The sequence below is a fragment of the Triticum aestivum genome, chromosome 6B (genome assembly GCF_018294505.1).
Source record: "Triticum aestivum cultivar Chinese Spring chromosome 6B, IWGSC CS RefSeq v2.1, whole genome shotgun sequence".
In the NCBI taxonomy this organism is placed as follows: Eukaryota; Viridiplantae; Streptophyta; class Magnoliopsida; order Poales; family Poaceae; genus Triticum; species Triticum aestivum.
This window is the reverse complement of record NC_057810.1, coordinates 48,469,739-48,484,478: the sequence shown is the minus strand read 5'-3', so window position 1 is coordinate 48,484,478 and position 14,740 is coordinate 48,469,739. Positions and strand designations below refer to the sequence as shown.

The 14,740-nt window shown below is 41.9% G+C and overlaps 1 protein-coding gene across 1 annotated transcript; it reads right to left on the bottom strand.

The window, feature by feature from the left end:
* Nucleotides 1-11,780: 11,780 nt before the first annotated feature.
* On the bottom strand, nucleotides 11,781-12,905 carry LOC123135674 (alpha/beta-gliadin A-V-like). The gene has a single exon (XM_044554854.1). It carries the CDS (start codon nucleotides 12,820-12,822, stop codon nucleotides 12,142-12,144), a length of 681 nt encoding a protein of 226 aa, XP_044410789.1. The 5' UTR covers nucleotides 12,823-12,905; the 3' UTR covers nucleotides 11,781-12,141.
* Nucleotides 12,906-14,740: the final 1,835 nt, after the last annotated feature.

The window sequence follows — 14,740 nt, the reverse complement described above, 5'->3', positions numbered from 1 at the left end:
AGTCATCTGAAGAGTCCGTAAGCACGTGTCCAGGTGATGAGTCCAGGCACGACACCCCATCGGCGTTCCACCAAGAAGTTGGATCGGAGGCACTGGACGCAGGTAAGCATGCATGTTTGATGAAAGTCTCTTTCTTTTGGCTAATTGCATACATGAATTTTACCAGGATTTTACTACATAAGAGTTTGAATGACACCACACGAGATTTGAAATGACACCACACGAGATTTGAAGAGATGAAGCACTCTATCCAAACAGGAGAAGTAAAACTTCACATGAGTGTACAATTTTATAACGCTCATTTTACAATGATTTTCATTGGGCCCAAGTAAATCATAGCGATAAAGCAAAGCTTTTCTCTTTCGAGTCAGATCCACTTCGTTCTGGTACGGTATTGGCCGAAATCATCTTTTTGGGGGTGCTTTCAATGTAGAAATAAACAGATGCTCACCTCGGCTGATTTACATGTCTGAGTATGCAAGATGATCTCAACAATTACACAGGCATGCTCACATAGATAAATCAAGATTAGCTTTTCTATAACATTATAACTGTTGGACATTTATGTAGGCGTATCACTTTATTAAATACAAGTTCATGTGTGTTGGTTCTGAAAAAGGCCACAGGAAAGTGTGCCTCATAATTTGTTGGTTGTAAAAAAAATAGGGTTAATTTCATATTATTGGCTATTAATTACTTGAGGTTTTTTTACTTCTGTGAAATTTAGACTTGTAAAGGCGGTTATCATCTGAATGGCCTGGAAGTAATCAGTAACCATGTCAGTTTTTCTTACTGTGATGGAATGCTCTATTCACATGAAAAGGCTGTTATTAGCATCTAAAAGTTATAACCATTTTTAATGAAGAAGAGTTTACCTGACCTCTGTTGAAAGATGAAAGAGAATTGGCATGTAATAAAAGTGAAATGAAGATGTGAAAAATCAATATATTTGACACTTTCAGGGATAACAAAGGAAACCAAAAGCTTCAGTTTTTTTTTTAATTTCCTGCATTCACAACACTAATCTGGCTGACTTCATTACTCTGATGAGAATTACACATTTTTTTATAGACTTGTGGATGGCATGTTTGTTGGAGAATTACACTTTGTTTCCCTGTTTCGCACCCAGGCACCTATTTAATTACAGTGCTTCACAACTATTTTTTAAAACTACACACATTTTTTCTACACGCATCCGCTGCCCTGTTATATATTTGACTGGATGCATGCGCTAACTAAGTTTGCCTAAAAAAAGGAAATCAACTCATATATAGCAACTCATGGGTATATTTACTAGAAGGGTGAAAAAGCAATAGAATAAACAGAATCTTGTTCATGCTTTGTTTGGTCAAAATACACAGTGTGAAAGAAAATGTTGTTTGTACTTTCTGCTTGTGTAGGACGAGAATGGGTAGAAGCAATGGTGTATTCATCTTTGTTTATTTAAGATATCTGTTATTTTTATTGTGTTCCGAATCCCATACAAGTGTTGTACTATAGATGGAGTCCTACGGGACTACGGCATGTCAACCGTGCTAGACGTAGCATGACTACAACTCTGTTTCGTGTCCATCAAGAAAGAGAGTTGTTTGTCCCTTTATATAATACTAGCTAGTCATAGAATAGATGAGAGAGAGATCTCCACCAGATTAGCACGTAGAGGGTTTGTCCTCTCGTGTATTGTAATACTCCTCCCAATTATAGTGATGCGCCTTCGTGCGTTCCGTGGTTTTCTCCCGCAAGGGTTTCCACGTAAAAATCCGTGTCTCTTTGTCTCGTTTATTTCTCGTTATTATCTAATAAGTGGTATACAGAGCCAAGTTGATCTGAGATCGCATATGAGATTTGAGACAGGAGATTAGGGTTGCGGTCTCCTGTGTGCCGCCGTTCTCCGATTCATCCTATCGTTTTTTTACTCCGCCGAGACCGACTCGATATCGCGTGGAAATCCCTCAAAGCTGAAGCCGTCCTGGCCGTTTCGCCGAGTTGCTGTTGCTGCTCATTCAAAGTTCCGAGGAGATTTGCAGCTGCTGCTCAACGCACGTACAGGCTCCCGAGGAGCAAACCGATCCACCGGGTCACTGCTACTACTTGGAGACAAAAGCCACCCGATTAGTACTTTGACTAGTACTAGTTCACGTGATCATACTGTAGCTGCTACTACTTCACAAGTGGACGCCGAGGCTGATCTACAGATCAGATTTTTTGTTCCTGTGTTCAAGCTGCTACATCTCCACGTGAAGACCCAGTCAATCAATCTTTGGTATACTCGCTTCTAGTACGTGAGCAATTCCAACAAATCAGCTCGTTCTCCGAGATCGATTGATTTCAAGTCCTCCGTGGTAGTACTACTGTTCCTGTTCATCACTTGAAGGCTACAGTGCATGTTGATTATTGTGCAGTATACCCCGTTGCTCCCGTAAACACTACCAGGTGCTATTTATCCTATTTTTCGTCTGATCCGCAAACAGATGATATTCCACAAGTCACGGCAGAAGAGAATGATATCCTCACGACACCTTTCTCAGAGGAGGAGGTGAGAGCGGCGGTGTTCTAAATGGAACACAACAAAGCTCCAGGCCCTGATGGTTTCCCTGCAGAATTCTATCAGAATTTCTGGGATATCATCAAGGCTGACCTTTTGGAGTTGTTCAATTGTCTTCATGCCAATCGACTTGATCTATTCAGAATAAATTTTGGCGAGATTGTCTTATTGCCGAAGATTAAGGAGGCTGAACGGATTCAGCAGTTCAGACCCATATGTCTCTTAATGTTAGCTTCAAGATTTTCACCAAAATGGCTACGAATAGGTTAAACTTGATAGCTGACCGTGTTGTCTGTCCATCTCAAACGACCTTTATGCAAGGACGAAATATACTAGATGGTGTAGTAATCCTGCATGAGACCGTCCACGAGATGCACCGAAAAAACATGAGTGGAGTGATATTCAAAATTGACTTTGAAAAGGCATATGACAAGGTCAAGTGGTTTTTCCTTCAACAGACCCTAAGGATGAAAGGTTTCTCCGATAAATGGCGCCAGTGGATCCACAATTTTGTAACTGGAGGTAGTGTGGCCATCAAAGTCAATGATGATGTAGGTCATTACTTTCAGACAAAAAAAGGACTACGGCAGGGTGACTCTATGTCCCCAATGTTATTTAACATTGTCGCTGACATGTTGGCGATTCTGATTGAGCGCGCCAAGCAGAACAGCCAGATTGCAGGAGTAGTGCCACACCTTGTGGATGGTGGCCTCTCTATTTTACAATACGCCGATGACACAATTCTTTTTATGGAACATGATCTGGACAAGGCTCGAAACCTGAAACTCTTGCTTTCAGCGTTTGAACAAATGTCGGGTCTCAAAATAAACTTCCATAAAAGCGAATTGTTCTGCTTTGGAGAAGCCGTTGAGGCGGCGGCCGATTATGCTGACCTATTTGGTTGCGCACATGGTCAATTCCCGATTAAATATCTGGGAATACCGATTCATTATCGACGCCTTACCATTGCGGAGTGGAAGCATGTAGAGGAGCGTTTAGAGAAACGGTTGAGTAGTTGGAAAGGAAAACTACTCTCAGTTGGAGGACGGTTGGTTTTGATTAACTCTGTCCTCACAAATATGGTTCTCTATATGCTTTCTTTCTTCCAACTCCCAAAAGGGGTCCTAAAAAGATTGGATTATTTTAGATCCAGATTCTTTTGGCAAGGAGACGGTGAAAAGAAAAAATACAGGCTGACCAAATGGAGCGTGGTTTGTAGGCCGAAAGACCAAGGAGGGCTCGGAATTCATGACTTGCAGGTCAAAAATGAGGCCCTACTCAGTAAATGGTTGTTCAAACTTCTTACTGAGGATGGTGTTTGGCAAACCATGCTGCGCAACAAGTATCTAGGTCAAAAGTCGGTGTCCCAGGCATTTTGGAAACCTGGCGATTCGCACTTTTGGGCTGGCCTAATGGCGGCAAAGAAACATCTCTTTCGCTTTGGGTCTTTCACGATAAAGGATGGGTCGGAGATTAGTTTATGGGAAGACATCTGGCTAGGCAATGCCAGTCTCCGAGAACAATATCCAGGCTTATACAACATTGTTCGCGATAAGAATAATACTATTGCGCAAGTGCTCGGTTCATTCCCGCCGAATATTTCGTTCAGGCGGGATTTGATTGGCCCCCGACTTGTGTCATGGCATAATCTTTTATCCCGACTGGATTCGATTAACCTGACACAAGGCCGGGATGTGTTTCGCTGGAACCTTACTACATCAGGGTCTTTCACTGTAGACTCTATGTATCGTGCGCTCACACATTCTGAGGTACCAGTGAGTAATAACAAGAAAAGTTGGAAGTCTAAGATTCCATTAAAAGTGAAAATTTTCATGTGGTATCTTCGTAGGGGGGTTGTGTTAACCAAAGACAATCTCGCACGACGCAACTGGCAAGGGAATAAGAAGTGTTGTTTTTGTACTCATGATGAGACAATCAAACACCTCCTTTTCCAATGCAAGTTTGCGCGTTCTACGTGGTCAGTCATCCAAATAGCGTCAAATTTGTATCCGCCCACAAATGTTGCCAATATTTTTGGTCATTGGCTGGACGGTATTTCAAATAGGTTCAAAACGCTAATAAGGGTGGGAGCGTATGCCTTAATTTGGTCGCTTTGGCTATGTAGAAATGATTTTGTTTTTAATGGAAGAAATGCTTCTCCTCTACAGGTTATTTTCCACTGTACACAATTGCTACGTATGTGGTCTATGTTACAACGACCGGAGGACCAACCGCTGTTCAAGGCGGTCTGTATGCGATTGGAGCAGGTGGCTATGGAGGTTTTTTCCCAACATGGGTGGCAACATAACCTTCGGATCGATCCACCACCTCCTTCGACATAGGCATAGTGTCGGTCTATAGGGCTCTACTGTTGCCGATTTGTCGGTTTTTTTCATCAATTTTTTGTCAGACCTTCATATTGGGCTGTGTGCATCCTAGTTATGCAGAGGCCGGGTGTTACTCATAATGCTTTGTATCTGCTTGATGCTACATTTGAGATAATAAAATCACCCTTTATCGAAAAAATTAATTCTGTCAAGAATTTTTCTATCGCCTTGTACTACTTTGTGGACACAGATTTAATCTATTCATGACATCCATGAAGTATGATGTTTCGCTGCTGGATCGTGACGCAAGGTTTACCCTATGGCAAGTCGAGATGCGAGCGTTGTTGGCGCAAGCCAATTATCAGGATGCACTCAGTTTTTCTTCAAGGTGGAGTTTTGGGGATTATGGCCGTCGGGATAATGGATGCAATTTGTTGCAGTTATTTGAAGATCACAATTCAATTATCAGGAAAAAAAGGGTATGGAGGAAGTAATTATTAAGCATGTTGGTAGCCAGCATATACACTATTCTCTCCATAGTGTTTTGCTGATATGCATGTGAAGGTTTTGTTTTGATATTCATGTTCGTGATGAGAATCAGTTGAGGTGCAAGAAGGAGATTGATTTGTTTTTGCTAGATACTACAACATTTAGCGCTATTAAGTTTCAAGTGCAATTCGGTTGTCTTTGCTCTTTCAAGAGGGGTCTATTGCAGAGTTGAAACTCCGTTGCATGTTAAGATGGTTCCTTCATCCGACAGTTGTTCTACAAGGACAGTTTATGACCATGTCATGGATTTTCATTAACCACTACAAGTCGTCAGTTTTTTGGGTGCACGCGATGCCATCCATATCATATGCTCTTGCCTGAGTATTGTTTGCCGAGGTTTGTGCTTTCTGTTTTGAAGCACGTTCAGATTCCGTGAGATGAGTTCTTCACAATGCGATGTGCACCAAGATGTTGCACTATGAGCTATGCGCTCGTTCAGGCACCACAGGAGATATGATGACTTATGTCATTTGATGATTGAGCAGTTTCAGTTTTTGAGGTCAGTGGCACAGACTCAGACCTTTATTGGGAGACCAAGTTTTGTTAGTCTGCTTTGTTGATAGTTGTGCTATTTTTTGGATGACCTACTGATTGATTTGCTCAATATGACTTCATGAGAAGTTTATTAGTCCTATGGACATTTCCAGGCACAAGGTTTACTTGTGATGACTTTAATTGAGGAGTTGATGCTATCTATGATTATTGTAAGGGATTTCGTCTCAAGGTGGAGTGTTATTTTTATTGTGTTCCGAATCCCATACAAGTGTTGTACTATAGATGGAGTCCTACGGGACTACTGCATGTCAACCGTGCTAGACGTAGCATGACTACAACTCTGTTTCGTGTCCACCAAGAAAGGGAATTGTTTGCCCCTTTATATAGTACTAGCTAGTCATAGAATAGATGAGAGAGAGATCTCCACCAGATTAGCACGTAGAGGGTTTGTCCTCTCGTGTATTGTAATACTCCTCCCAATTATAGTGATGTGCCTTCGTGCGTTCCGTGGTTTTCTCCCGCAAGGGTTTCCACGTAAAAATCCGTGTATCTTTGTCTCGTTTATTTCTCGTTATTATCTAACAATATCTACATACTTGCGACTGTCTTAAATTGTTCATTATCATTCTTCAATTTTTTGTTATTTTTTATCTCCTTCCTCTATCCTTCAAATATTTTACAGCAGATAGGTGGTACCAAATAGGGAAATGCTTTGAAAACAAATCAGTTGTAGAATGGCCCATATTTAGAGGATTCACTTATGTATTGCAAAAAAATTGCAGCTTCATTTTACAAGATGAAAATATGCTAATTTTCATTCGTCATAGGGGCTTATTAATTTCTAATATAAAGTCTTTCTAGAGATTTCAATATGGACTACATATGGATGTAGTAGTCAATTCAAAATATGCATGCTGACCCATTTGAAATTTGATACACAAAAATAGTCATGCTTTTTGAGAGTAGGCAAGAAGTTATGTACTATAAAGGTTACAACAATGATCACGAGTAGCAGTAACTGAAGTGTCAAAGAACATGTTTCAAAGTTGAGAAGAAAATAAGCATCCAGCCAAATTCCTCTACAACCACAGCTCTACACTCGAGGGCAGTACCCAGCTGAAAAAGGGCCTGCCAGAGAGGGTATGAATGCAACTTATTTGAACTATATGATGCATGGTTTAGACAATGCATGGCCCGTAGCAACACACGGGCATATTTACTAGTATATATAATTAGGGGTGAACTTGTGAACGGGCACATGAATGGAACTCAAACAGACAATCATATGCAAACAAGACCTGTGTTTGTCTTTTATTCCCAAGTTTGAACTAGTATAGTTCGGGTTCTTACATGACATGTGCATGTCACTTTATTTTTTCATGGTTACAACGACCAAACCATTGTCTAAGAAAATGGCGTTTCATATATCTAGTACTAAAGTTCTTCTCTTCTCAGTTACTACCGACGATGCCAAATGGCGCAATGGTGGCCGAGCAATATGGAGGGATGTAGACATTGCACATTGTTGGTAGAGTCTGCAGCGCTAGGTTCCTTATTTCCTCGAACTGGGGCAGTTGTTGAGGCTGGACAGAGCCCTAGGCCTGTGGGTTTTGCTGAGATGGCTGGAAGGAGCCTTGGCCTGATGGATATTGGTTATGGGGCTGCTGGTAGGAGAACTGGCTGCTTGGATGCTTCCCGAAATCATAATTTAGTATGTTGTGTTTGGTGGCACTATCATTCCACCACCAAAAAGTTGTGATAACACACATGACTCATCTTATTCACTTTACAGCTCAAACACTAATGTAGATTGCCTAATTTTCTAAAAGTAAGTTTGTAATATTATGCAATTTGTTACGTGTAAACTAGATAAGCATTGCTTGCACAGAACTTAGTTTGTAATCTTGTGTGACCTGTTAAGATAGATGAGACTAGTATAATGTAACTTTCTTTAGTAGGTCATGACTCATCAAATTCCTTTTACATGTAAAGTGTTGTAGTGTTCTAGAAGTTATTAGCAAACATCAATTCTGTAATGTTCTACAAGTCGTTACGTGTAAACTAGATAAGCTTGACTTGCACACAAAAAGGATTGTAACCATGTGTGACCTGTTAAGATAGATTAGAGTAGTAATGCAGCTTGCTTTGAAAGACCATGACTCAACAAATTGCTTTTACTTGTCTTATGTGTTGTATATGTTGTACAAGTTATTAACAGTTATCAGCTTAGTATGGCTTGCAATGTGTGTGCATGCCAAGGTATGTGTAGCTTCTATTTGTTTGTAGATCTTATTTTATTTTACGTGAAATCATGCAAGCGATCATCTACGGTAACACTTGCGAGTGCAGATGCAACAATTTTGGCAGGGTCGGAGGAGGCCGTGGGATGGCATGAGTTGTTGTGACAACCTATAGTTCGTTATGTTTTTCTTTTGGTCGTACCTATAGTTCATTATGTGTGGAAAGATACGTGTTCTGTTTTTCATGCGCACTAAAAAAGTTCTGTTTTAAAACTTGCAAACTGGCCTTGTCTGTTCTAAGGGCTGCTATTGGTGGCAAATTTGAAGATATGTTGTGCATTGGGCCTTGGACGCTGCAGAGAGCCCAACTAGGCTCGCTTAGAAGGAAAAAAACTCCCATGGATCGCTCCCTTGACGACCTCTCTCCTCTCTTGTGAACTGGGCACGCCGCACACCCACTCCCCTCCTTGCAACGCTACCCCTCCCTTCCCCTCCCCTCATGTGTCGCCACCGCTAACCACCTCATCTTCCTCATGCCGCCTCACTGCTGGCGTCCGCCCTTATCCTCTCCCCAAAGCCATTGACCTCATCTCTCACCATCTCCTCCCCATCTGATCAGAAGAGAAGACAAAGATCTTTTTTTTTCTCGAATATAGGAGAGGGAGATTGACCAGGTCAGGTGGAAGGCATGGCAGCGGCCACATCCGCCACAGGCGCAGCCACCTCGCCGAATAGAAGATAACATAGATAGATAGGTTAAGACCAGGCATACCACTTAGTTTGCATCGTAGCTAGCTAAAATTTACTGTACCCATAATCAACAGCGAGCAGGATCGGAGATTGAAACAAACTTGCACCATGAGAAATGGCGTCCGCGTGCTCCCTAGCTCCAGGAGTCTCCCTCCCCTTGCACCAGCCCCCCTTGCCTTCACCTCCTATAGCTAAGTTTCCATTTCAATATTCCTCTCCTTCAATCTCACCGATAGTGCTCTGCGTGCTCTGTTTTGACTGCAGGCTGCGGCACCGTACCGCGCGCATGGGGGCGAACTATCGAGCCGTGGCCGCTGCGAGGACGGTCTCATTGGGCGCCGCCAGGAGGATGCTCGGTTCAGCCATGTGTGGTGGTGAGTATGCACAAAATGAGTGATCGATCAGGTCGATCCATCGAGTGTCCACGGACAAATTCTAACATGCTTGTTGCTTCTCGGCGTTGCGCGCAGTGGAGGCGGTGGTGGCCGTGCCACCGTTGTGCTCGTGCGCCTATGAGCTGCAGCTGGCCAGCCAACGCTACTTCGACGCCAGGTACACACATAACTAACACACAAACCACACAACAACCACCACCTGCATGCTCTACCCCTGTACCCTGTATTACTCTATTTTGTCAACTTCACTGACAGAAAATACAGTTCACAATATGTTGCATATAAAAGATGGCACCATGGCGTAATTCTGGAAGTGATCGTTCCATTAGACTATAGAAGTAACAACCGAAATGGTAATCCGATCGGTTTTACTGCTTGTGTAGAACGGATGGTGAGTTCGGCGGCGGGTATCCTGTAGAAGCGGGGAACACGTTTGCATAGCCAGTATAAAATTGTGTGAGCTTTCTCACATCCTAATAAGCTTTATTTATATTGTTGGAGGGAAAATGTGGGCCTTTCCATATGTATATCCATGTATCCTTCTAATCAGACAACAGCGTAGATGGGATGGTATGCTACACGCGGTGCTGCTGTAGCGGCAGCGGTGGGACTAGGAGTCACCAGATCTGGCCAGGTGTGGTTGGTCCCCATCTCCAGCCATGTTTGGCGTCTTGCCAAGTTCAGGCCTCCACGGATACGGGTGGCACGATGCGGCGTTTTTGATCTTTTTCTGCAGGTCTGGATCAAGAGGTGGGTGATGTATTTTTGGTGGTACTCCTCGAGTATCGATTCTCAATTCCTAGGGTGAAAACCCAAGGTCTGGTCCTCATTGTTTGTACTTGGCAATGGCCTTGTTGAAGGCATTGTTTTTGGGTGAACTCGGAATTTTTCCAAGGTGAATACCCACGATCTTCGATCGGGCAACGACAACGCTTGTGCATTGTTTCCTTTTTGGGGGCGTTGCTTTTGGAGAACCTTTTTTGTAATCCGGGCATTGTCTTCGGTGATGGTTAGAGTGCTACTGATGCATGCTAGCGATTGATCACCATGGAGGGGTATTTTTTTTCTTCTGTTCTTTTTATTTTCTTTTTTGGATGTGTATCCTTGATGTCTTTGGACATCTTGTTGGTAGAGAGGCCGGGTGTAATTGGAGGCTTGGGGTTCCACGACCTTGATATATTCACTTATACAAAGTTGGCTAAACACACATGACTATTTCTATCTAGATAGCTCATGTACGAGGGTCCTTCACGGAAGATACCATGAAATGATTTTTTTTTCAAATGCGGGTTCCCGCATAGTGCATCGTTAACTTGGCATGCTATTCTGAAAGGATGAGAAGGTTTGAAGGAGGGTATGTTGTGAAAAATTGGGAATGCACATACTACAGAGATATGGTATGCTAAATGGGTGCAGGGCACGCCGCTGATGAAACCACTATGATACATGTGAGGAACTCTGGTCCAACTTGTAGCTGATCTTATCGATGAAAAAACACGCGCGACTGGAACACTCCATTCATTCATTACGTGTTTATCCCATCAGGTGAAGTGGCCATCCTTAATATGCCACGACCAAATAATGTACTCCCTCCGTCCGGAAATATTTGTCATCAAAATGGACAAAAAGAGATGTATTTAGAACTAAAACACATCTAGATACATCCTCGTTTATCCATTTTAATGACAAGTATTTTGGGACGGAGGGAGTAGGAGAGAACATTTGGTCATGGGTATGGTAAATAAATGACATTTCTTCTGTTCAATTGTTGTACAGAGCCGTGATGAACACAAGGTATCGTGTGGTAGCTGGACTGTCTAGTTCATCTAATGGGGAAGAAAAATTTAAAAGGCAACGGAAGCTTGGGTTACAACCCAAGTTAAGAGTATTTTGGTGCAGAGTAATTAAAAACATCCTACCTTCATATGCATAACTAAAAAGGCATGTGATGGGGTTATGTGTGTGCCCTATGTGTGGCCTTGGTGAGGAAATGTTACTTCATATGCCCTTATCACACGTGAGCATGCAAGTTTATTCTTGGATTCTGCTTGAGAATATTTTGACATAAAACTACCAAGGTTGCACCCAGAAACATGGTCAAGACATATCTTCGATCCATATTTTCTTGATGTAAGGAAGAGTGCTATTAATGCTTCAGTTATGTGGGAGATTTGGAGTAGCCGCAACGAAGATACTCATGTTGAGGAGAAGTACAAGCCACAAAAATCAATGTAATTGACTGATGAATTGAATGCTTATTTGGAAAGAATTGATCAAGGGCAAGCCAAGGATGTGGATAGTCCTCACTATCAATGCTCAATTTGAAAGTCTAAGAAAATACTTCAATTAAATTCAAGTTTCAGATTCATTCTGTTATCTTTAGATTAATGCACATAAACATCTAATTAATGCTTAATATATATAATTAGGGGTGAACTTGTGAACGGGCACATGAATGGAACTCAAACAAACAATCATATGCAGAAAAGACCTGTGTTTGTCTTTTATTCCCAAGTTTGAAATAGTATAGTTCGGGTTCTTACATGATAGATCATGTCACTTTATTTTTCACCGCCACAACGACCAAACCATGGTCTAAGAAAACGGTGTTTCATATATCTAGTACTAGAGTTCTTCTCTTCTCAGTTAGTACCGATGATGCCAAATGGCACAATGGTGGTCGAGCAATATGGAGGGATGTAGACATTGCACATTGCAGGTAGCGTCTGCAGTGCTAGGTTCCTTATTTCCTCGAACTGGGGCAGTTGTTGAGGTTGGACAAAGCCCTGGGCCTGTGGGTTTTGCTGAGATGGCTGGAAGGAGCCCTGGGCCGATGGATATTATTGTTGAGGCTGCTGGTAGGAGACCTGGCTCGACGGTTGTTGTTGTTGTTGTTGTTGTTGTTGTTGTTGTTGTTGTTGTTGTTGTTGTTGTTGTTGTTGTTGATGATGCAGAATAATAGCATGCACGACATTGTGGATGGCTTGGCACCGTGACTGTTCGGGGGTCTGCCACAATTGCTGACAACATAATTGTTGCAACAGTTGGTAACTTTGTTGCGATACTTGTGAGCTAGCATGTGCTATGTTGGGTTGTTGCAAGACGACATCCTTGCATGGAATCAGTTGTTGTTGCAGAATTTGTTGAAGGATTTGTTGTTGTTGTTGTTGTTGTTGTTGTGCTTGTTGCTGCGAAATTGGTTGTTGTGGTTGTGGATACTGTGGTTGCGGTTGTGGATATGATTGTTGTGGTGGAAATGGTTGCGGCTGCGGAAATGGTAGTTGTGGCAGAAATGGTTGCGGCTGCGGATATGGCTGTTGTGGTGGAAATGGTTGCTGCTGCCCTGGAAATTTTTGTTGTTGCTGCCCTAGAAATTGTTGTTGTTGCACCAATGGAACTTGCTCTTGTGGTTGTTGCTGAGATGGATTTTGTGGCTGCAATTGTGGCACTGGAACTCTAACTGCAGTTGTGGCGGTGGTCGCCACGATAGCAAGGAGGGCAAGGATGAGAAATGACTTCATGGTGGATTTGTATTGACCACTGCTTGCTTGGCTTGAATGATGCACTCTACTTATGAGAATGATGGATGCTGAAGGATGATCATCATGCTATAGGCCTATTTATAGCTGCCATGGCATCATCTCCTTCACAATTGGCATTTGCTTGTCTGGAAAGTGCTTGGGTGCTTCCTGAAATCATAATTTGGTATGTTGTGTTTGGTGGCACTATCATTCCACCACCAAAAAGTTGTGATAACACACATGACTCATCTTATTCACTTTACAGCTCAAACACTAATCTAGATTGCCTAATTTTTTGAAACTAAGTTTGTAATGTTTTGCAAGTTGTTATTTGTAAACTAGATAAGCATTGCTTACACAGAACTTAGTTTGTAATCTTGTGTGACCTGTTAAGATAGATGAGACTAGTAACGTAACTTGCTTTAGTAGGTCATGACTCATCAAATTCCTTTTACATGTCAATTGGTGTATCTTTCTAGAAGTTATTAGCAAACATCAATTGTGTAATGTTCTACAAGTTGTTAGGTGTAAACTAGATAAGCTTGACTTGCACACAAAAAGGATTGTAATCATGTGTGACCTGTTAAGATAGATTAGAGTAATACTGCAGCTTGCTTTGGTAGACCATGACTCATCAAATTGCTTTTACTTATCTTAAGTGTTGTATATGTTGTACAAGTTATTAACACTTATCAGCTTAGTATGGCTTGCAATGTGTGTGCATGCCAAGGTATGTGTAGCTTCTATTCGTTTGTAGATCTTATTTTGTTTTACGTGAAATCATGCAAATGATCATCTATGGTAATGGTTCCGAGTGCAGCTGCAACAATGTTGGCAGGGTCGGAGGGAGGCTGTGGGATGGCATGAGTTCTTGTGACAACCTATAGTTCATTATGTTTTTTTGGTGGTACCTGTTTTCGCAAGATAAATATTAAATCTACCTGCGTTGGCATTTTAGGTGCAGGCGTGCCAGTATACGAGCGTATACGAATTCATTACTTCGAATACACGGAAATAGGAGACTCACACTTTATCGAATTATCAAAGGATTGCCTATTTCTATTTCACATGTATGTTCCATATTGCGCCTGAATATATATATCTGACTGAGACGATTGCAGAAGTCCTTAATTCCTGGAACCTTGAAATAATTCCAGTTAATTACATCTGCGAATCTACACTTGCACAATACCTCCGATTAAGCTGAATCAAATGATCATCTTATCTTTATAAAATCTCTATCTCACCCTTCATAATTATATGCATGGAAATAAAACAGATCATCAAAGCACAGACAGGGGACACACATTTTAACGTAGAAAAACCCAAGTTGGGTAAAAAACCACGGTGGCACGGAGGCCAAATCCACTATGAGAAATGTTTACATGTCAAGGAGTTACAACATGACCTTTTGATTCAAGATAAGCCCTTCTAAAAATGCTCGGGACAAAAAAAAAACTGCATTGCTAAAGATGTAGTCATAACATATCATCAACCATGTAATATTGAGCCCCACCTCTCCATGAGCAGTCGGTCAAAAATCTGATATGAAGCCTTGAAGCAGTTGTCCGGCCGGCCCCGTCGGTCGCAGACTATGTGTTTCAAACCATGGCGGTTAGGATATGTATGCATCATATTCCGGCCTCGTGGGTTAAAAAAAAGAAGAGAGATTGAATAATGAACTGACAGTCGACGTGAATAATGAGTGTATAAACTTTGAACAATGGCGTCTTATTATCCCTGTGAAGATGGCCATGTCATTGTTGGTACGTGCTCCACTCTCATTATGAAGTTGACCTCTGCATGTCAAGTGAATCTCCTTCTTTGTAAATGCTTGCAAACTCTAGTTCAGGATGTGTGTATATGTTGCAGTCTCGGGAAGGCTTCTGCTCATGCCATGTCCCATGCAGGCTGGTAC